General features: G+C 39.0%; 1 protein-coding gene and 1 long non-coding RNA gene across 2 annotated transcripts in view; one reads left to right on the forward strand and one right to left on the reverse strand.

The window, feature by feature from the left end:
- Positions 1–10: 10 nt before the first annotated feature.
- Positions 11–4,229, reverse strand: LOC112448786 (uncharacterized). The gene is made up of 2 exons (XR_003037186.2): positions 3,803–4,229; positions 11–199 (listed from the first exon to the last, which is right to left on the reverse strand). It is a non-coding gene; the product is annotated as an uncharacterized lncRNA (long non-coding RNA).
- A 94-nt stretch (positions 4,230–4,323) lies between these two features.
- The window catches only part of CHMP3 (charged multivesicular body protein 3), a 42,914-nt gene continuing 23,982 nt past the window's right edge, over positions 4,324–23,255 (forward strand). The window contains exons 1-2 of the mRNA NM_001035051.3: positions 4,324–4,469; positions 18,196–18,256. Coding sequence (NP_001030223.2) covers positions 4,425–4,469; positions 18,196–18,256 — 106 coding nt within the window. The 5' untranslated portion in view covers positions 4,324–4,424. The remainder of the gene's footprint in view (positions 4,470–18,195; positions 18,257–23,255) is intronic.

Genomic DNA, 23,255 nt, shown 5'->3' on the forward strand with positions numbered 1-23,255 from the left:
GGCGATGACCAACTTTAGACAAGTGCATTTAGTAAATGAAATGCTTGTGATCCCAAACCCCCATCCAGTAACTGGGAAGGCTCTAGGCACATGCTGTTTCTTTTGCACTGGAAACTCTTCATCTCTCCGCTTGCTCATCCGTCAGGGCTCAGCTTATACAGGCATACCTTGGAGTTACTGCGAGTTGATTCCAGACCACCTCGATAAAGCGAATAATGCAAGAAAGCTTGTCACATGAATTTTTTGGTTTCCCAGTGTATATAAAAGTTATGTTTACACTACACTGTAGTCCATTAAATATGCAATGGCATTATGTCTAAAAAATGTACATATAAAAAATACTTTATTGCTAAAAAAGGCTAACCATCATCTGAGGCTTCAATAAGTTGTATTACTTTTGCAATAGTAACATCAAAGGTCACTGATCACAGATCATAACAAATATATAGTAATAGTGAAGAAGTTTGAAATGTTGCTAGAATTACCAAAATGTGACACAGAAACAATGTGAGCAAATGTCATTGAAAAAATGGTGCCAAGAGACTTGGTGATGCAAGGTTGCCACAAACTAACTGTTAAAAAAAAAAAAGCAGTATCTGTGAGGCACAATAAAGCAAAATAGGCTCAGAGAAGGGTCACTATTCATCATGTGCTTCCTATAGTCAGAATTTTACACATTTGTGGTAATTCACTTGATTTTACTTATCACCATTATTTAGTACTTGTCCTTCTCATCAGATTGTATGGGGTTCTTTTCATTCATTGTTGTTTTCTTAGAGCCTATAGAGTGCTTAATATATAATAAGTATTTGGTAAATATCATTGACTAACTGGAGTCCAGTGTCCCCCCGCCTGAAAAATTGCCGCTTTATAGTTCATGCTCAAAAAAAAAAAAAAAAGAAGAAGAGGGGTATGGTGAAGGAGACTTCAAAACATTTCCACAGATCTCTTATCTTCAGAGAGCTCCATCATACTAAAAAAAACCAGAAACAAAAAAAAAAAAAAAAAAAGGAAGGGAGACAATTCAATGGAAAATGGGCAAAGGATACAAAGAGGCAATTCACAAAAAAGATTCAAATAGCCAAAAAATATACAAAAAGATGCTCATCTAGACTAGTAATCAGATAAATGAAAATTTAAAACAATATGCCCTTGAATTGGCAAACATATAAGTGATTAATAATATTCATAATATTCGTTGTCAGCAAGCATTTAGGGAAAAGAGAACTCTAGTACACTGTTGGTAGCTCAAACTGTGCAACCTATACAGAGTATATAGTTAGTACTTTAAAACTTGTGCTTTAAACTGTGTCTATTGTTAAAGGGGAAAATTGGAACACATTGCGTTATACGATAGGGAAATGGTTAAATAAATAATAGTACATTCCTGCTTTGGAATCCCTTAGCTCTAGATATTAACATCAAAGAAAATCTATGCAAAATTTTTTAAAAACAAGATTGCAAAACAGTATGTAGGATATGATCCCAAAGAAGTAAAACTATATTAAAAACATATTCTCCAAAGTAAAAGCCACAAAGAATTCACACCAATTATTTAAATAACTATAAATAATTTGAGAACTTTTTCCCTGAGAGAGTGTGGAAGTTCTACTTTTTACAATGAACATGTACTGCTATTTTTTAGAACATTATTGAAGTATGTTGATGTAAAGTGTACAAATTCAAGTGTCTGTTTTTACTGAAGTACAGTTGATTCACAGTGTGTGAGTTTCAGGTGTACAGAAAGTGATTCAGTTATATATCTTTTTCAGATTCTTTTCCATTTTTGGTTATTACAACATATTGAATATAGTCCCGTGTGCTATACAGTAGGTCCTGTTGTTTTATATACAGCAGTGTGTATCTCTTGCCCGTCCTCCTTTCCTTGTGGGAACCATGAGTTTGTTTTCTATGTCTGTGAGACTGTTTATTTTACAAACAAGTTCATTTGATTGTTTTTTAGATTCAGCACGTAAGTGATATTGTATGGTATTTGGCCTCTTCTGTCTGACTTACTTCACTTATTATAATAATCTCTAGGTCCATCCATGTTGCTACAAATGGCATCATTTCATTCTTTTTTATGGCTCAGTAATACTCCATTGTATTATCCATATCTACAATATCTTCTTTATCCATTCATCTGTTAATGGACATTTAGGCTGGTTCCATGGTGAAGTGTCCAATTTTTAACAAAAGCATATATCTGTGATACTGTTGCCACAAGCAAGATAATGTCCATCACCTCCCCAAATATCCTTTACGTCCCTTTGCAATCTCTCCTTCTTGCCTCTTTTAAAAACAACCCCTGTCCCCTAGCAACCACTGATCTACTAGCACTAGAGTTTGCATTTTCTAGAATGTCATAGAAATGAAATCATACAGAATGTACTTTATTTCCTGGCTTCTTTCACTCAGCATAACTATTTTGAGATTCATCTATGTTGACGCAGATATCAAGTTTGTTCTATTTTTATTACCTACCACAACTGGTTTATCCATTTACTTGTTGATGGACCATTGGATTATTTCCATTTCTCAGCAAATACAAATAAGGATGCCAGTACAAGTCTTTGTAATCACATGTGCTTTTCCTCCTCTTGGATAAATAACTAGCAGTGGAAATGGCATGAGGCAGATATATGTTTATCATTTAAAGAACCTGCCAAAGTATTTTCAGAATGGTTGTACCATTTTACAGTCCCACCAGAGATGGGAGTATGGGGTTGAGGTCGTAAATAAGTGGATTCTTCACCATCATGAGACAAGGTAATGAGAATAACCAGCAGCTCACCAGTGTAGATTCAGAGATTGCCCAGCTAAAATGCAACTACTTCTTTCTAGTCACAGAGTCCTTTGAGAATTTTATTAAGGTTATATGGTTTATGTGGGCTTCCCAGGTAGTGCTAGTGTTAAAGAATCTGCCTACCAATGCAGGAGACATAAGAGACCCGAATTTGACCCCTTAGTCAGGAAGATCCCCTGGAGGAGGGCATGGCAACCAACTCCAGTATTCTTGCCTGGAGAATCCCACGGACAGAGGAGCCTGGCAGGTTATGGTCCATAGGGTCGCAAAGGGTCAGACATTACTGAAGTGACTTAGCACCCCCACGGTCTATGCAGACTGTTGCTGCTGCTAAGTCACTTCAGTCGTGTCCGACTCTGTGCATAGACGGCAGCCCACCAGGCTCCACCGTCCCTGGGATTCTCCAGGCAAGAACACTGGAGTGGGTTGCCATTTCCTTCTCCAGTGCATGAAAGTGAAAATTGAGAGTGAAGTCGCTTAGTCATGTCCGACTCCTCGCGACCCCATGGACTGCAGCCTACCAGGCTCCGCCGTCCCTGGGATTTTCCAGGCAAGAGTACTGGAGTGGGGTGCCATTGCCTTCTCCGATGCAGACTGCAGGACCACACAAACACACGTATACACACAGGCACAAGGCAGGTAGGAATTATCCCCGTTGGAAATTGCCATGGCCTGAACAAAAGCTGTGACACTGGAGATGAAAGGGGAGGGCTGGAGTTTCTTAAAAAATTGAAAAGTTACAACTGTTGGGACTTGAAAGGAGAGGGGAGAAAGAATGATGCCACGGTTTTAGTGACTAGGCCATGGTGGAGACAACAGAGGGGAGGAGCAGCTCTAGCGGGAGGAAGCGGTCGTTTCTGGCTCGCTGCATGTGAGGTGCTTACGATCTTAGGAAAGTGGTTATAAAAGTATCTTGCTTGGGCGGAGATACAGACTTCCGGACAGTAAGGAGATCAAACCAGTCAATCCTAAAGGAAATCAACCCGGAATATTCACCGGAAAGACTGAAGGTGAAGCTCCAATCCTTTCGCCACCTGATGTAAAGATCCGACTCTTTGGAAAAGACCCTGCTGCTGGGAAAGACTGCGGGCAGGAGAAACGGATGACAGTGGATGAGATGGTTGGATGGCATCACCCGACTCAACAGACGTGAGTCTGAGCAAAGTCCGGGAGATGGTGAAGGACAGGGAAGCCTGGCGTGCTGCAGTCCTTGGGGTCACAAAGTCAGACACGACTGAGCGACTGAAAAAACAGACTTCCGGGACAACAAAATACAGACTTAGGTGAGCAGGTGCAGCTGTTATCACCGGGTTCAGTCAGTAAGTTCGCATCCTTCGGAGGAATCACCTCTACGCCTCAGAAAAACACACCTAGCTCCTCACCTGGGTCCACAAGTCCCCTCCCCGAAAGTGCGCGATTGCGTCAACCTTTCTGACAAAACCTCCGCCCCGAGTCTGCGCATGAGTTCGGCGCATGCGCACCAGGCTCCCCGCGGCCGCTCCCTGCTCCTGGCGCCCAGACTCCTTGCCTTTCAGCGGCCCCGCCCAGGCGGCTGCCCGTGACCTGCCACGGCGCGGGGAACGGAAAGCCGGGAGGGGCGAGACGAGGTCAGTTCGCCATGGGGCTGTTTGGAAAAACCCAGGAGAAGCCGCCCAAAGAGCTGGTAAGGGCAGCGGCGGCGGCACCGGAGTGGGTGCGTTTGCGTGGGGGTGCGGTGGAGTTGGTAAACGACTGGACACTTCCACCGCGGCTGGCTAGGTGCCGCTCGGCCCCCATTTCCGGGGCCTCCCACTCGACCGAGGGGCCGGAGGAAGTCTTTAAGGAAGCGGCTGTGGGGAAAGAGAACCCCGGAGTCCCATTTCCACAAGGGAGCCGAGGGCCGGGTGAAGGGGTTCCGTGGTATCGGCTAGGGGCGCGGAGGCAGCAGCGCCGGCCCGGCCTCTGGAACCCCTTCCCCGGCGCGCGGTGGTACGTCCCGCGCGGAACCTTTAGCTGGCGCAGGCCCCGCCCCCTCCCGGCGGTCTGCGGACGGCGGGCGGACCTGCAGGGTCCCTAGCATCTTCCCTAGGAGCCCATCCCGAAGTCGAGAAGGTTCAGGCACCTGTCGTCCCTTCCCCGCAGCCGCGCCTTATTGAGAGGGAGACTCAGGGTCTCTTTCCTCTGCCCTTCAACGTTGACCACCAGACGCACAATGATAGCAGGGACCCTACTTTTGGAAGAGTGGTACCTTAGTAACTACATCTGGTGTAGAATTCTGAATCTCCCTGTCAACTTCCATCACTTCCCGATACTGTGGAGCGCTTTAAGAGTGCCCTGCCGAGTCCGGAGCCTAAGTTCGTATCCAGGTTCCGCACATAATCAGCTTTGTGATCTAGGGAAAGTTCATTTCTGCGTGCCTTAGTCTTGTGTGTTGAGTAGGAATGACAGTGTATCACTTCAGAGTCATAGAAGACGGAAGGACGTTAAGTTTTATTAGCTAGTAGTGTGCTGCTGCTGCTAAGTCGCTTCAGTCGTGTCCGACTCTGTGCGACCCCATAGACGGCAGCCCACCAGGCATCCCACCTGGGATTTTCCAGGCAAGAATACTGGAGTGGGTTGCCATTTCCTTCTCCAATGCATGCATGCATGCTAAGTCGCTTCAGTCGTGGCCGACTCTGTGCGACCCCATTGACAGCGGCCCACCAGGCTCCTCTGTCCACGGAATTCTCTAGGCAAGAACAGTGGAGTGGGTTGCCATTTCTTTCTCCCAGCTAGTAGTGCTAGTTTCGGTAAATATGTTTGTTTTAGGCCGCCCCATGCGGCTTGCGGGATCTCAGTTCCCTGACCAGGGATCAAACCAAGTCCGTGGCAGTGAAATCCGGAACCCTAATCACCGGACCACCAGGGAACTCCCAGAGTAAATTCTACATCAAGGGTCCCCAACCTCTGGAATCTAATTCTTGATCTGAGGTGGAGCTGACCCACAGTACTCGTATTGCTCTTCAGTGGTTCTGAAACCATCCTCATCCTCCTTCAGTGGAAAATTTGTCTCCCACGAAAACAGTCCCTGGTGCCAGAAAGACTGGGGACCGTTTTTGTACCTTACTTTGAAAGTGCAGACCAACAGCATCACCTGGCACCTTGTTAGAAATCTCAAGCCCCATCTTTTGAACCATAATTTGAATTCTGACAAGATCCCCGGTGATAAGTATGCATATTAAAGTTTGAGAAGCATTACAACACCCAGTACATACTTATTCATAATGGGAAAAAAAAAAAAAAATCTTTCATTTAATAGGTGATCTCACCTGTTCAGCTGTGTGTGTGTGTGTGTGTGTGTAAGTTGCTCAGTCGTGTCTGACTCTTTGTAACACCATGGACTGTAGCCGGCCAGACTCCTCTGTCCATGGGATTTTCCGGGCAACAATACTGGAGTGGGTTGTTTTTTCCTTCTCCAGGAGGTCTTCCCTTCCCAGAGATTGAATGTCTCCTGCGTTGCAGGCAGATTCTTTACAGTTTGTGCCACCAGGGAAGCCTGTTCAGCCCTAGCAGGCATATTTCAAACCATTGTCATGCATCAGGAGGTTGCTGGCACATCCTGTGTGTGTTGATGTTGATTGTATTCAATAATCATAGGTACTAAAACAGTGTTGTTGTTCAGTTGCCATGTCGTGTCCCACTCTTTGCAACCCCAAGGACTACAACGCCAGGCCTCCCTGTCCCTCACCATCTCCCAAAGTTTGCCTGAGTTAATGTCCATTGCATCGGTAATGCCATCCAGCCATCTCATCCTCTGATGCCCTCCTCTTCTGCCCTCAATCTTTCCCAGCATCAGGGACTTTTCCAGTGACTCGGCTGTTCACATCAGGTGAAAGACCCTGATGCTGGGAAAGATTGGAAGGACTGATGCTGAAGCTGAAACTCCAATACTTTGGCCACCTCATGTGAAGAGTTGACTCATTTGAAAAGACCCTGATGCTGGGAAGGATTGGGGGCAGGAGGACAGGGGGACGACAGAGGATGAGATGGCTGAGGGCATCACTGACTCGATGGACGTGAGTCTGAGTGAACTCTGGGAGTTGGTGATGGACAGGGAGGCCTGGTGTGCTGCGATTCATGGGGTCACAAAGAGTCGGACACGACTGAGCGACTGAACTGAACATCAAAAATTCAGTTCTACAACAAGCATCTTAGAATACATACAAGCCACAAAATGTTCATTATATTATGCTATTCAGTTTGCAAAGTAATGTCATACTCTTACTTCATTTAAGCACCCTAGTTTCTGTTTTACCAGCGAGTAAAGCTGAGTAAGTTGCCCTAGGGAACTAATATTTACTGTTCTAGTATCTACTCCAGTCTAGTATCTGCTCTAGTATTTTGGTCAGTTCAGTTCAGTCACTCAGTCATTTCCGACTCTTTGCGACCCCATGGATTACAGCACGCCAGGCCTCCCTGTCCATCACCAGCTCCCGGAGTTCACCCAAACTCAAGTCCATTGAGTCGGTGATGCCATCCAGCCATCTCATCCTCTGTTGTCCCCTTCTCCTCCTGCCCCCAATCCCTCCCAGCATCAGGGTCTTTTCCAATGAGTCAACTCTTCGCATGAGGTGGCCAAAGTACTGGAGTTTCAGCTTCAGCATCAGTCCTTCCAATGAACACCCAGGACTGATCTTCTTTAGGATGGACTGGTTGGATCTCCTTGCAGTTCAAGGGACTCTCAAGAGTCTTCTCCAACACCACGGTTCAAAAGCATCAATTCTTTGGTGCTCAGTTTCTTCACAGTCCAACTCTCACATCCATACATGACCACTGGAAAAGCCATAGCCTTGACTAGACCTACCTTTGTTGACAAAGTAATGTCTCTGCTTTTCAATATGCTATCTAGGTTGGTCATAACTTTCCTTCCAAGGAGTAAGCGTCTTTTAATTTCATGGTTGCAATCACCATCTGCAGTGATTTTGTTTTCTTCAATGTTTGGCCTTAGTTTTGCCATTCATAAAATGAGAAGATTCTGGGGAAATAGTCTCATTACCATTTAAACTAGTGCAAACTGTGCAGTGAGATTGATAACTACTGATCTGAGCTGTGGCTGGATGATCTTGATTATTCCCATTTCTCTTACATAACTTTTTCTTTCACAAAATCCCTTTCCATTTTGTAAGTTAATGAAAAAATTTTGATGGGTTTAATGGACCTTTTTCTCTGACATTTAAAGACACATGTATAAAGTTTCTGTAGTTTTTTGATAAGTGTTTCTGATGACTGAATTTTTATGGCTCTTCTTCACAACACATGTTTTATGCAGTTAAATTCAACATATTTATCGAGCATTTCCTTTGTGTAAGACATTGCACAAGGATTTAGTGAATAAGAAAAGGTCTTTGACCTTCTGGAGTGTACAGTCTATAATGTGTATGCACATTAATATCACTGTGTTAGTTGTATATAATTATATTAGTTTAATATAATTAACATAGTGATTACAAAAGAGACTCAATGGACATGAGTTGGAGTAAACTCCAGGAGTTGGTGATGGATAGGGAGGCCTGGCGTGCTGCAGTCCATGGGGTTGCAAGAATCGGACACGACTGAGTGACTGGACTGAACTGAACTGATAGGGTTCTGTCTAGTTATACTACAGACGGGTGTAACTTACCCTAGGGGTCACAGAAGGCCTCCCAAAGTAACAATTAAGCTGAGACTTGAAGACCAAATTCAGAAAATATATTCTTTAACTACTTTTCTGACTATTGTTAACATTTGGGGAAAGCAAGATTTTCTGGTACTTGTGTGAAATTGTTGTTCCGTTAGTTGCCACCTTTTACATAGTTATTGAATTGTTCCAATTCATACTTCAATGCTTCTAATTATAGATATACTTTAAGTATAAACAAAGTAGGATTTATCATTTTTGGGTGTTAATAAAATGGACATTGTGCTTAATCAGCATTATTGGGAAGATTTGAATGTAGGGCATCCCAAAACTAGTTACTGTCCATTGTGATAAATATCTATTTGTTACATGATCAGTTGAGTATATTTGTGTGGGTCTAATTCTAGGCACTCTATTCTGTTCCATTGATCTGTGTGTCTATTCTTTAGACAACTACTCTGTCCCAAATATTGTGCCAAGTTGCTCAGTCATGTCTGACTCTTTGCACCCTAATGTACTGTAGCCCACCAGATTCCTCTGTCCATGGGATTTTTCAGGCAAGAATACTAGAGTGGGTTGCCATTTCCTTCTCCAGGGCATCTTCCTAACCCAGGGGTTGAACCTCCATCTCCTGTGTCTCCTGGATTGCAGGTAGATTCTTGACCTATTGAGCCATCAGGGAAGCTCGAATACTGTAGCTTTATATTAAGTCTTGAAATTGGGTAATAGGGCATCTTCCAGCTTTGTTTCTCTTCACTTTTATCAGGGCATTTGCCTTTCCATATAAACTTTTAAATCAGTTTGTTGATATCTACAAAATAGACTTTGGTGATTTGATTGAGATTGCATTGAATCTACAAATGAAGTTGGAAAGAACTGATATCTTAATGTTCAGTCTTCTAATACATGAACATGGAATATCTCTCCATTTATTTATATGTTTTTTTTTCCTTTCATTAGTGTTTTGTGGGTTTCTACTGGTAGATCCTATACATATTGTTAATTTATACCCAAGTGTTTTATTGTTTTCTTTGGTGCTCTGCTAAATGTTTTTAAATTTTCTGATCACTTATTACTGTGTATTTGAAAGTGGTTAACTTTTGTGTATTAACCTTATGCCCTATGACCCTGCTGTATTTGCTTGTTAGTTCTTGGAGTCCCTGGTGATTTTTTTGGATATATGTATGTGTATGTATATATATATATCCAACCCAAAGAATCAACAGAAAATATCACTTTAATTGTTTTGTCCCAAATTTGTATACCTTTTATTTCCTTTTCTTATTGTGCTAGCTAGGACTTCATTACACATTGAATAGGATTAGACAGAAATTATATCCTTGCCTTGTTCCTGATATTAGCAGGGAAGGCTTCTAATTTCTTGCCCTTGGTTATATTGTTACCTATAGTTTGGGGTGGAGGAAGCTGCAGTTTTTTAAAAGTTAAATTGAGGGATTTTCATTTTATTCAGGTTTATAATTCAGTTTAGTCACTCAGTTGTGTCAGACTCTTTGCAATCCCATGGACTGCAGTATGCCAGGCTTCCCTGTGGGTCACCAACTCCTGGAGTTTACTCAAACTCCTGTCCATCGAGTTGGTGATGCCATCCAACGATCTCATCCTCTGTCATCCCCTTCTCCTCTGGCCTTCAGTCTTTTCCAGCATCAGGGTCTTTTCAAATGAGTCAGTTCTTCGCATCAGGTGGCCAAAGTATTGGAGTTTCAGCTTCAGCATCAGTCCTTCCAATGAGTATTCTGGACTGATTTCCTTTAGGATGGACTGGTTGAATCTCCTTGCTGTCCAAGGGACTCTCAAGAGTCTTCTCCAACACCACAATTCAAAAGCATCAATTCTTCGGTGCTTAGGTTTCTTTATAGCCCAACTCTTACATCCATACATGACTACTGGAAAAACCAAAACTTTGATTAGATGGACCATTGTCAGCAAAGTAATGTTTCTGCTTTTTAAGGTGCTGTCTAGGTTGGTCATAACTTTTCTTTCAAGGAGCAAGCATCTTTTAATTTCATGGCTGCAGTCACTATTGGCAGTGATTTTGGAGCCCCCCAAAATAGTCTGTCACTGTTCCCCTTGTTTCCCCATCTATTTGTCATGAAGTGATGGGACCAGATGCCATCATCTTCGTTTTCTGAACGTTGAACTTTAAGCCAGCTTTTCACTCTCTCCTTTCACTTTCATCAAGACACTCTTTAGTTCTTCACTTCGTGCCATAAGGGTGGTGTCATCTGCATATCTGAGGTTATTGATATTTCTCCCAGCAGTCTTAATTCCAGCTTGTGCTTCATCCAGCCCAGCGTTTCTCATGATGTACTCTGTATATATGTTAGATAAGCAGGATGACAATATACAGCCTTGATGTACTCCTTTCCCGATTTGGAACCAGTCTATTGTTCATGTTCAGTTCTAACTGTTGCTTCTTGACCTGCATACAGATTTCTCAGGAGGCAGGTAAGGTGGTCTGGTATTCCCATATCTTGAAGAATTTTCCAGTTTGTTGTGATCCACACAGTCAAAGGCTTTGGCATAGTCAATAAAACAGAAGTAGATGTTTTTCTGGAACTCTGTCATTTTTTCAATGATCCAGCAGATGTTGGCAATTTGATATCTGGTTCCTCTGCCTTTTCTAAATCCAGCTTGAACATCTGGAAGTTCACGGTTCACGTACTATTGAAGCCTGGGTTGGAGAATTTTGAGCAGTACTTTGCTAGCATGTGAGATGAGTGCAGTTGTGTGGTAGTTTGAGCATTCTTTGGCATTGCCTTTCTTTGGGATTGGAATGAAAACTGACCTTTTCCAGTCCTGTGGCCACTGCTGAGTTTTCCAAATTTGCTGGCATATTGAGTGCAGCACTTTCACAGCATCATCTTTTAGGATTTGGAATAGCTCAACTGGAATTCCATCACCTCCACTAGCTTTGTTTGTAGTGATTCTTCCTAAGGCCCACTTGACTTCACATTCCAGGGTGTCTGGCCTTAGGTGAGTGATCACACCATCATGATTATCTGGGTCATGAAGATCTTTTTCGTACAGTTCTTCTGTGTATTCTTGCCACGTCTTCTTAATATCTTCTGCTTTGCATGAAATGTTCCCTTGGTATCACTAATTTTCTTGAAGAAATCTCTAATCTTTCCCCTTCTATTGTTTTCCTCTATTTCTTTGCATTGATCAACGAGGAAGGCTTTCTTATCTCTCCTTGCTATTCTTTGGAACTGTGCATTCAAATGGGTATATCTTTCCTTTTCTCCTTTGCCTTTCACTTCTCTTCTATTCACAGCTATTTGTAAAGCCTCCTCAGACAACCATTTTGCCTTTTTGCATTTCTTTTTATTGGGGATGGTCCTGCCTCCTGTACAGTGTCACAAACATCCGTCCATAATTCTTCAGGGACTCTATCAGATCTAATCCCTTGAATCTGTTTTTCACTTCCAATGTATAATCGTAAGGGATTTGATTTAGGTCATACCTGAATGGTCTAGTGGATTTCCCTACTTTCTTCAGTTTAAGTCTGAATTTGGCAATAAGGAGTTCATGATCTGAGCCACAGTCAATTCCCAGTCTCTTTATAGTTTTTGCTGACTGTATAGAACTTCTCCATTTTTGGCTGCAAAGAATGTAGTCAGTCTGATTTTGGTATTGACCATCTGGTGATGTCCATGTGTAGAGTCTTCTCCTGTGTTATTGGAAGAGGGTGTTTGCTATGAGTGGTGCGTTCTCTTGGCAAAACTCTATTAGTCCTTGCCCTGCTTCATTCTGTACTCCAAGGCCAAATTTGCCTGTTATTCCAGGTAGCTCTTGACTTCTTACTTTTGCATTCCAGTCCCCTATAATGAAAAGGACATCTTTTTTGGGTGTTAGTTCTAGAAGTTCTTGTAGGTCCTCATAGAACCATTGAACTTCAACTTCTTCAGCATTACTCGTCGGGGCATAGACTTGGGTTGCTGTGGTATTGAATGGTTTGCCTTGGAAACAAACAGAGATCATTCACGGAGAGTTTTTATTGTGTATATAGAATATTGTCAAATGGTTTTTTCATGTCAGTGCATATGATTTTTCTTATCTATTGATGTGTAGTGGATTATGGTGGCCAATTTTTGAATGTTGAACCAGCCTTGCCTACCTAGAATAAATCACACTTGGTTATGGTTTATAATTCTTTTTATATAATTTTGCATTCAATTTGCTAACATTTTGTTGAGTATTTTTGCATTCATGATATATACTGGTCTGTAGTTTTCCCTTCTTGTAATGTCTTTATCTCGTTCTGATACTAGGATTATGCTAGCCTCATAGAATGAGTTAAGAAGTATTCCCTCATATTTTCTTGAAGATTTTGTAGAGAACTGGTATTTCTTCCATAAGTCTGGTAGAATTCAGCAGTGAAACTGTCTGGGCCTGTTACTTTCTTTGTTGGCAAGTTATTAACTACTGATTCAATTGTTTTAATAATGATAGGCCTATTCAGATAATCTACTTCTCATATGGATTTTAGTAGGCTTTCAAGTAGTTGGTCCCTTTCATCTAATTTACTAAACTTGTGAGCATAGAATTGTTCATAATATTCTTTCATTTTTTATTCTCCATGGACTCATTAGCTGATGACCCCTTTTGTACTTCTGATATTGGTAAACTTGTCTTCTCTTTTTTTTTCTTTGTTAGTTTGGCTAAAGGCTTATTTATTTTACTGATCTGTTTAAAGAGCCCAAATTTTTGGCTTCATTGATTTTGTGTTACTCTCCTCTCTTCAATTTCATTGCTTCTCTTAATTTTTTAATGTCTTTTCTTCTGCTTGCTTGATGCTTAAATTTCTATTCTTTCTTTCGTTTCCTAAGGTGGAATCTTAGGTTATTGATGGTTTGATCTCTTGTTTTCTAATACATGCATTTAATGCCATAAATTAATTTCCTAATGCTTTTGCTGCATCCTGTACATTTTCATAAGTAGTATTTATTTTCACTTTCATTTAATTCAAAATAATTTTAGATTTCTATTGAGACTTTTTCTTTGACCCATCTGTTATTTATATTTATGGTGTTTAATCTCCAAATATTTGGGGATTTTTCTGGTACTGATTTCTAGCTTCATTCCATCATGGTCTCATAACACAGTTTGTATGATTTCTGTTTTTTTAAATTGTTGGAGTATGTGCATTATGGCCCAGAAAGAGGTCTGTCTTGAGAAGTGTTTGCCTGAAAGCTTGAGAAGTGTATGCATTCTGTTGTTAGAATATTCTGTAAATGTTAACTAGATCAAGTTGATTGATAGTTCTGATTAGGTCAGCTATATCCTTACTTATTTGCTCTCTGTTCCATCTGTCAAATTATATCAAGAGAGGTTTTGGTATATTGTAAATGTTGTGTTTATATGGAAATGTTGAATTACTCTTTTAAAAGTGTATCACAGTGATTTGATACCTGTCAATGTTCATTTATTTGGAGAAGGAAATGGCAACCCACTCCAGTGTTCTTGCCTGGAGAATCCCAGGGACGGGAGTAACCCCAGTGGGCTGCCGTCCCTGGGGTCACACAGTCGGACACGACTGAAGTGACTTAGCAGGAATGTTCATTTATAATCAGACATTTTTATTTCAGACATTTTTATTTTCTTTCTCCTTGAAAGGGGAATTTCTTTTTTTTTTTTTACATTGTACTTTCTCCCATAGATTTCTCCTAAAGTAATACTTCTATGCTTAAAATAATTTATTATACTTAGAACAAAAGTATGTACATACTTTTTATGATAAAAATACTCAGAAAACTAGGAATAGAAGGAAACTTTCCTAACATGATAAAGGTCATTTATAAAAATTTGCAGCTAACATGATACTTAGTTATACGTTATAAACTGTGAAAGATTGAAAACTTTTCCCATAAAATCAGGAGCAAGACAGAGATACCAGCTTTGCTACTACTAATCAACATTGCATTAGAAGCCCTAGCCAGTGCAGTTGGGCAAGAGAAAAAAATAAAAGGCATCCACACTTATAAGAAGTAAACCTGTTAATTTGTTGATAACATGATTCCACAAATAGAGCACTCTAAAGATTCCTGATGCACCAGAAAATTAGTTGTAGGTGATTCAACAGAGTTGCAGGTTTCAAGGTATTTTAAAAAATCAGTTGTGTTTTTTACACTCACAGTGAAAAATCTAAAAAAGGAAATTTTGAAATTTCATTTACAGTAGTATCCAAAAGGATAAAATACGAGGAATAAATGTAACCAAAGAAGCAAAACATTTATACACTGAAAATTGCAAAAAAGTTGCAAGAAGAAATCCCAAGTTTATAGATTGCAAGACTTAATGTTGTGAAAGTGTCAGTACTTCCAAAAGTGATCTGCAGATTCAGTGCAGTGCCTATCAAAATTCCAAATGTCTTTCTTGGAGAAATGGAGAAGTTGAGCTTCAAATTCATATGGAATACAACAAATTCCAAATAGCCAAAGCCATACTGCAAAAGAAAAACAAATTTGAAGGACTCATAGTTCATAACTACAAAACTTACTATAAAGCTACTGTAATTAAAATAGTGTGCAATTAGCATAAGGTTAGATATATAGATCAATCAGTAGAATAGGATTGAGACTCCAGAAGTAAAACCATACACCTGTGGCCAGTTGATTTTCTGTAAGAGTGCCAGGATCATTCAGTGAAAGATTGTCTCTTCAATAAAAGGTCTGTGACAAGTGGGTATCCACATGTAAAGAAATGAAGCTGAGCTCTTATCTCACTCCATACACAGAGATTAACTCAAAATGGATCAAAGACCTAAATTAAAGTCTTTGACCTAAAACTATAAAACTCTTAGAAAAAAATGTAAGGGTGAGTCTTCATGACCTCATATCTGACAGTGGATTCTTTTGTTATAACACCAGAAGCACAAGCAACAGAAGAAAGACAAATTGGAATTTCTCAGAATTAGTGCCTTTGTGCACCAAAGGACATTATCAAGAAAGTGGAAAAGATGACCTGTGGAATGGGAGAAAATATTTGCAAATTATATGTCCAGTGAGGATCTACTATCAGAATATATAAAAAATTCATACACTCAACAATAAAAAGGCAACTGAACTTAAAAATGGATAGAAGACATTAACAGACATTTCTCCATGGGAGATACATTGAAACAAATGGCCAACAAGCACATGAAAAGGTATTCAGCTTCATTGGTTATTAAGGAAATGCAAATCAAATTCACAGTGAGATACTCTTTCAATAGTTTCAGCAGATTTGCTGTAATTAAACAGTTGAAAAATAACAAGTGTTGACAAGGACATGGAGAAGTAGGAACCTTTGTACATTGCTTGTGGGAATGTAAAATGGTGAAGCCCCTTTGAAAAAGAGTTTTGGAGTTTCTCAAAAATATAAAATAGAATTAACGTTTTTTGTTCAGTCACCCAGTCATGTCCGACTCTTTTGCGACCCCATGGACTGCAGCATGCCAGGCCTCCCTGTCCCTCACCATCTCCAGAAGTTTGTCCAAGTTCATGTCCATTGCATGGGTGATGCCATCCAACCATCTCGTTCTTGGATGCCCTCTTCTCCTTCTGTCCTTGGTCTTCCCCAGCATCAGGGACTTTTCCAGTGAGTCGGCTGTTTGCCTCAGGTGACCAAAATTATCACGTGACCCAGCAATTCCACTCCTATGTGTATACCCAAAAGAATTGAAAATAGTTACTCAAACAAATACTTGTGTTTGTTCATAGCAGCACTATTCACCAGAAAATGAAACCAACCCAAATGTTCATCAGTAGATGAATGGCTAAATAAGTGGTGTTGTATGTACATACCATGCAATATTATTCAGCCATAAAAAGGACTGACGTATTGATACGTGCTACAACATGGAGGAACCTCAAAACCACTATACTAAATGAAAGAAGCCAGACATGAAAGACTGCATATTCTATGATTTATTTTATATTAAATATCCCAAATAAGCATATCAAAAGATTAGAATAGCAAATTAGTAGTCACCAGAGAATGGGAAGGAGGGTGGTCATAGGGGAAGATTATTTATAGGGTATAGTGTGTTCTTCTGACACACTGAAAAAGTTCTGAGACTAGAGGGAGTTGGTTTTCAAATAAAGTGAAGGCACTAAATGCCACTGAATTATACATTTTAAAATGGCTAAGTGTGTGCTATGTGATTTTCACTTTAAAAAACATATAAACCTAACATTAACTTTTTAAATTGTATAACTATGCAGTTTTAAGTTCTTTAATATTTCATTTGGGAATTAGAGTTGTTGTATAATAAATATTTTATAGATTTTGTTAAATAGTGGTTTTAAAGTCATTATAAATAAAATTTATTGACAATTCATCCTAAGGGTATGAATTTTTTAGTGCCGTTTAGTTCATGTATCCATGGATAAGTGCTAAAGGGTTCAGCATCAATTCCATTCCTGTTTTATTTTTATTTTTGACCTTAAATCCCACAACCATTGTTTATTATAAAGGTTAACCCTGATCGTCATGATTGGTAGAATTTCTGGTAGTAATCGTGGGCACCAGGGTCTCCAGACATTTGAATTTGCAGCTATTAGCAGTGTTCAGTGTCCTCATCTTGGTTGAGGATGTCTTTGATCTTTTTTTTTTGGAAACCTATCTACATATTTCTGACAGTAAGATCACCAGGGCTTTGAAGGTGAACTGGTAGATTGCAAAAATCTGGGCTATGTGACCACCACCCTTCACATGGACACTGAGGTCCATGCCAGCTAATTGCTCCTTCCCAAGAAGTAGAACCGTTGCTGGGAGCTTGTATTATAGCTGTGCATGGGTGGATCAACTCTGGGGGTAACCCATTCACCTACAGAGACTGTTGCCCTCTTTGCAGTGTGCCGTGACTATGGCCATCTTCTTGTGTCTGAAGATCTGTGCCAGGTGCCAGGGGCCCTTGGATGACATGACACTGGTGTAGACAAGAGATCTTCATTGTGAGGTGCCTCAACTAGAAGAAAGTCCTATTTTATGTTTTATTAGACTTGAACGTTGGGAAACATTGTTAATATTAATAAGTAGATGGTAGTGGAAAGGATTTTGTACATCAGCATCACATAGTTCTTTGAACTTCTGGATCATATGCCAAAAAGCACATATTGATTTAATGTAAAGTTTAGTTTTAATGATTTATCAACTGATAAATGATTTTCCTTCATTTTTGAAATTGAAGGACTAGGGAAAAATGCATAAAAATGTGGCAATCATGAGTCATTCACTACTTTCTCAACACCTACACCAGTATTTCTAGTTGGCTCTATGTTAAGTGCTTCAGAGGTTTTTGCCTCTCAGGGAAATCTATCATAGTAAAAGACATGGAGGCTGGAGAAATATTTCTTCTGTAAAATGAAGTGGTGTAATTGTTAAAGGGAAGAAAGAAAAGGTGAACTTTTATGACACAGGTACAGCAGTTTTTAAAATAATTATGTATAGAAATAAAAAAATCTGTTGCCCATAAAACCTTTCTATCCCCATGTACCTCTTGAAAAATTGTATATACCTGCAGGGTGTTGAACTCTCTCAGAGATTTTGTACAAAGTGCTTCATACTGCCTTCAGAATAGGAATCTTTGAATAGTTTGAGAATTCTATGTACTATGAATAAAAAGACTAAAAAAAAATAGAATTTGGCCCCAAGGCAGTTTCTTTCAAAATAAGCTTATTTTGTTTCTAGATTGTGTCAGGATTAAATGTAAAATTGGCTTCTCTTATAATTCCTTTTCTAAAATTTTTCCCAGGTCAATGAATGGTCATTGAAGATAAGAAAGGAAATGAGAGTTGTTGACAGGCAAATAAGAGGTAAATTACTATTTTATGTCTCTTATCCTGTTGCTGTATTTTGCATTAGTTCATAAAAATAAGCTGAATCTACATGCAGAAAACATAGTTTATATTATTTATAGCTCTAATTATTTGCTTTCTAATTATAAGAAAAATAAGATATAATCAACTCAAAGAAACTTTACATTTTAAAAGAAGTAAATCTTTCCTGGAGCCTGAAATTCAGCTATTCAAGGGGAAGGGACCATGTTCATTCAGCTCTGATATCCTAGAGTCTAGGTTCGTGTTGGAAACAAAGCAGGTGCTCATGTTCTATGATAGAATAATGGCCTCCCAAAGATGTCCATGTCCTAATACCCAGAACCTGTGAATATGTTACCTTACATGGCAAAAAGGAACTTGCACATTTGATTAGAGATCTTGAGATGGGGAGATTATCCTGGGTTCTCTGGGTGGGCCCAATGTAATCACAAGAGTCCTTGTAAAAGGGAAGCAGTATGTTGAGGAAAGGAGTTGTGACCACAGAACCAGATGGTGGAATGGTTTGCTTTGAAGATGAAGGAAGAAGACATAAGCTAAGGAATGCATTTGACCTCTAGAAACTAGAAAAGGCAAGGAAATGGATTCTTTCTTGAAGCTTCCAGAAGAAATGCAGCTTTTCCAACACCTTGATTTTATTATATATTTATTTGTGGTTGCTCTGGGTCTTTGTTGCTGGGCGTGGGCTTTCTCTAGTTGTCGTGAGCAGGCTTCTCTGCAGTGGTTTCTCTTGTGCAGCACAGGCTCTGGGCGCATGGACTTCAGTAATTGTGGCAGGCAGGCTCAGCAGTTGCCGAGTGTGGGCTCTAGATCATGCAGGCTTCATTAGCTGTGGCACACTGACTCAGTAGTTATGGCTCATGGGCCCTAGGGTGAGCTCAGTAGTTGTTGTGAACAGGCTTTAGTTGCTCTGTGGCATGTGAAATCTTCCTGGACCAGGGGTCAAACCCATGTCCCCTGCACTGGCGGGTGGGTTCTTATTCACTATACCATCAGGGAAGTCCAACAATACTTTGATTTTAGACTTCTGTTCACCAGAATTAAAGAATAAATTTTTGTTGTTTTAAGCGTTTAAAAAAAAACACCTAAATAAACTTCTTCCTATTATAAAGAAATGGTTTTATGGAAGTCAGATTAAATAAATTGTACACTCATGTTCATAACAGCATAATTCTCAATAGCAGAAGGTATAAATAACCCAAATTTCTACTGACAGATGAATACATAAACAAAATGAAGTATATACATACAATGGGATATTTATTCAGTCTTTAAAAAGAAGGAAATTCTGATACATGCTAGCACATAAATGAGTCATGAAAGCATTATGAAGTAAAATAAGCCAGACACAATGGGACAAATACTCTCATTACACTGAGTCTAATTTATAGAGAAGAAAGCAGAATAGTGATTACCAGGGAATGTGAAGAAGGAAAAATGGAGAGTCACTGTTAATGTGAACAGAGTTTCAACATGAGATGGAGGGAAAGTTCAGGACATAGTGGTGATGGCTGTACAACAGTGTAAGTGTACTTGATATCAGTGAACTGTATATTTTTAAATGGTTTGCATTCATCAGTTTATGTACATAGGATATCAGTTATATGTGGAATGTAAGCTATGATACAAATGAACATAACTATGAGACAGAAACAGACTCAGAGATAGAGAACAGACTTGTGGTTGCTGGGTGGTGAGGAAGGTTTAGGAGAGGGAAGGATTGGTCACATGGTAATTAATTCTGTATTTAAATAAATTTTGGGGGGGGTGGTGGTGGGCATTAGGAGAGGGAAAGATTGGTCAAGTGGTAATTAATTCTGTATTTAATTTTAGATACTAATTTTAGCCATGATAGCATTTTCCACAGCACTGTACCATTTTACATCCCTGACATCAAGGACTAAGACAATCAGAAACAACCACAGGGACTTCCCTGGTGGTCCAGTGGCTTAGACACTGTACTTCCACTGCAGAGGGCCTGGGTTTGATCTCTGGTCATGGAAGTAGATCCCACATGCCACCACTAAGACTTGGTATGGCCAAATAAATAAAATATTTTAAAAATAACAAAGAGAAGCAACCACATGTACTGAGGAATATAGGTGGTCACTGTGCATGCCCAGGGAAATACACAGGTTCTGAAAAGACCTGAAAAGGCTAAGTTTACATCTCAGGATGAACTCAGTACAGAGATACCCTACAGCAATAAAACCAAACAAAAAAGCCTGTCAAACCCTGGGGAAGTAGGAAAATCTAATTTCCAGAGTTATCATCTTAAAAAGCTTAAATGTCCAGTTTTCAAAATAGCAACAAGATCACAAGGTATCAAAAAAAAACAGGGAAGTATGGACCATTGAAAGGAATGAACAGAAAACTTCCCTGAAAAAGACCAGATTGACAGATTTACTAAACAAGACTTTAAAACAACCATCTTAAAGACATGCAAAGAACTAAAGTAAGGTGGAACAAAGTCAAGAAAATGATAATAAGCAAAATGGAAGTATCAATAAAGAGACAGAAAACATGAACAAGAAGCAAAAAGAAATTATGCACTTGGAAAATATAATATTCAATGAAAAAATTTCTAGAGTTATTCAGAAGCAGAGTTGAGCAGGCAGAAGAATTAATGAACTTGAAAATAGTACAATTGAAAGGGTCAAGCCTGAGGAACAGAAGGAAAAAAAAAATGAAGCAAACAGAGCCTAAGGGACCTGTTGGAAACCATCAGTTGGGGCAGCATACACATTGTGGATGTCCCAGAAGAAAAGGAAAGAGAGAAGGTGCAAAGAGATTATTTGAGGAAATAAAGATAAAAACTTAACATATTTCATGAAAAATGTGAATATAACCACCCAAGAAGCTCCACACACTCTAAGGTGGAATAAACTCAAGAGGCCCATGCCAAGGCATATTATAATCAAACTATAGAAAGACAAGGGGTGAATGTTTAAAGCAGCAAGAAATGGCTTGTCACATACAAGGGATCCTGAATAAGACTTTCAACAGATTTCTCATCAGAAATATTGAGCTCCAGAAGGAAGTGAGTTTATATATTTAAAGTGCTGGAAGAAGATACCTGTATATCAAGAATCCTATATCCAGCAAAACAAAGGAGTGACCGTCCTACTTAAACGAAAGCTCATTGGGTTTGTTATCACTAGACCTGCCTGGCAAGAAATGCTAAAGCATGTCCTTCAGGTTGATAGATAGTAACAAACTGTTACTGTAGATAGTTACAATAGATAGTAACTTGAAGCTATAATGAAAAAATAAATATCTCCATTAAAGATAAATACATGGGCAATTTTGAAAGCTAATATTTTTGTAACTTTGGTTTGTAACTTCATTTTTTGTTTTCACATGATTTAGGAAACTTGTGCATTTAAAAATATGTTAGGCTTTATTTTGTAACATATAGTGCAGAAAGATGTACTTTTGTGACATTAGTAACTGAATGGGGGTGCAGACAAAACTGTAAAGAAGTAAAGTTTTTGTATAATATTAAAGTTAAGCTCATATAAATTCAAATTAGTGTTATCACATTAGTATATTAAGTGCATTTACCATGATAATCACAAAGAAAGTAGCTGTAAATTATACTCAAAAGCAAATGAAAAGGAACTTGAAATAAGACACATAAGCACAGAAGAAGATAATGTAGGAAATCAAAGTTAAAAAACTATAAGACCTACAGACAAAAGAGGCAAAATGGAAGAATTAAGCTCCTGCTCATCAGTAATTACTTTTTTTAAATTAATTTTTGTTGGCATATAGTTGCTTTACAATGTTGTGTTAGTTTTTGCTGTACAGAAACCAACACAACATTGTATACATATATGTATACAATGTATACATATTGTATATTATGTATATTATATGTATACATATATCTCCTCTTTTTTAAAGATTTCCTTCCCATATTAATTACTTTAAATGTAAATAAATTAAATTCTCCAATCAAAAATAGATCTTGGCAGAATGGGAGAAAATGACCCTAGTGTGTCCTGTATATAAGAGATTCACTTTAGATCCAAAGATACAAATAGGTTTTGAAAGTGAAAGAAAGGAAAAAAGATATGCCATGGAAATAGTAACTTAAAGGATGGAGGTTGCTGTACTAATATAAGATAAACTTTAAATCAGAAAAGATTATAAGAGTCAAAGAAGGACATTATATTTTAACACAATAAGATGTAACAGTTACGTACATCTATGCACCTAATGACACATGGTTAAAATATATGAAGGAAAGTAGATTCTACAACAGTAGTTGAAGACTTTAATATAACTCATTTCCAAAAGTGAATATATAACAATCAGACAAATTAGTAAGGATCAAAGATGACTTGAACAACACAACAATCAACTAGATCCAAGAGACATATATAGAATATTCAATGCAACAACAACAGAATATACATTCTTAAGTGCACAAGGTACATTATCCAGGATAGATTTTCACATTGTGGATTAAGAAGTTAAATTATCTGTTTGCCAGTAATGTGATCTTACATGTATAAAACCCTAAAGATTTCACAACCCAACTATTAGAACTAGTAAATGAATTTAGCAAAGTAGCAAGATACAAAACAAAAATCAGTTGTATTATTCTGTATGCTAGTAGCTGGAAAAGAAAATTAAGAAAACAGTGCCATTTATAATAGTACCAAAAATAAAATACTTAGGAATTACCTTAACCTAGGAGGTGAAAGGCTTATGATGAAAGCTATAAGATATTGCTGAAAGAAATTAAAGGCATAAATACATGGGAAGACATCCTATATTCATGGATTAGAATAATTAACTGTTAAGATGTCGTAGCACTCAGTGTGATCTATAGAGTCAATGCAATCCTTATCAAAATCCCAATAAAGTTTTTTGAAGAAATGGAAAAAGATCTGTCCTAAACTTCATATGGGATCTCAAGGGATTCCAGAGAGCAAAAAAAATAAACATTGAAAAAGAACAAAATTGGAAA

Source organism: Bos taurus, chromosome 11 (genome assembly GCF_002263795.3).
Source record: "Bos taurus isolate L1 Dominette 01449 registration number 42190680 breed Hereford chromosome 11, ARS-UCD2.0, whole genome shotgun sequence".
NCBI classification, from domain to species: Eukaryota; Metazoa; Chordata; class Mammalia; order Artiodactyla; family Bovidae; genus Bos; species Bos taurus.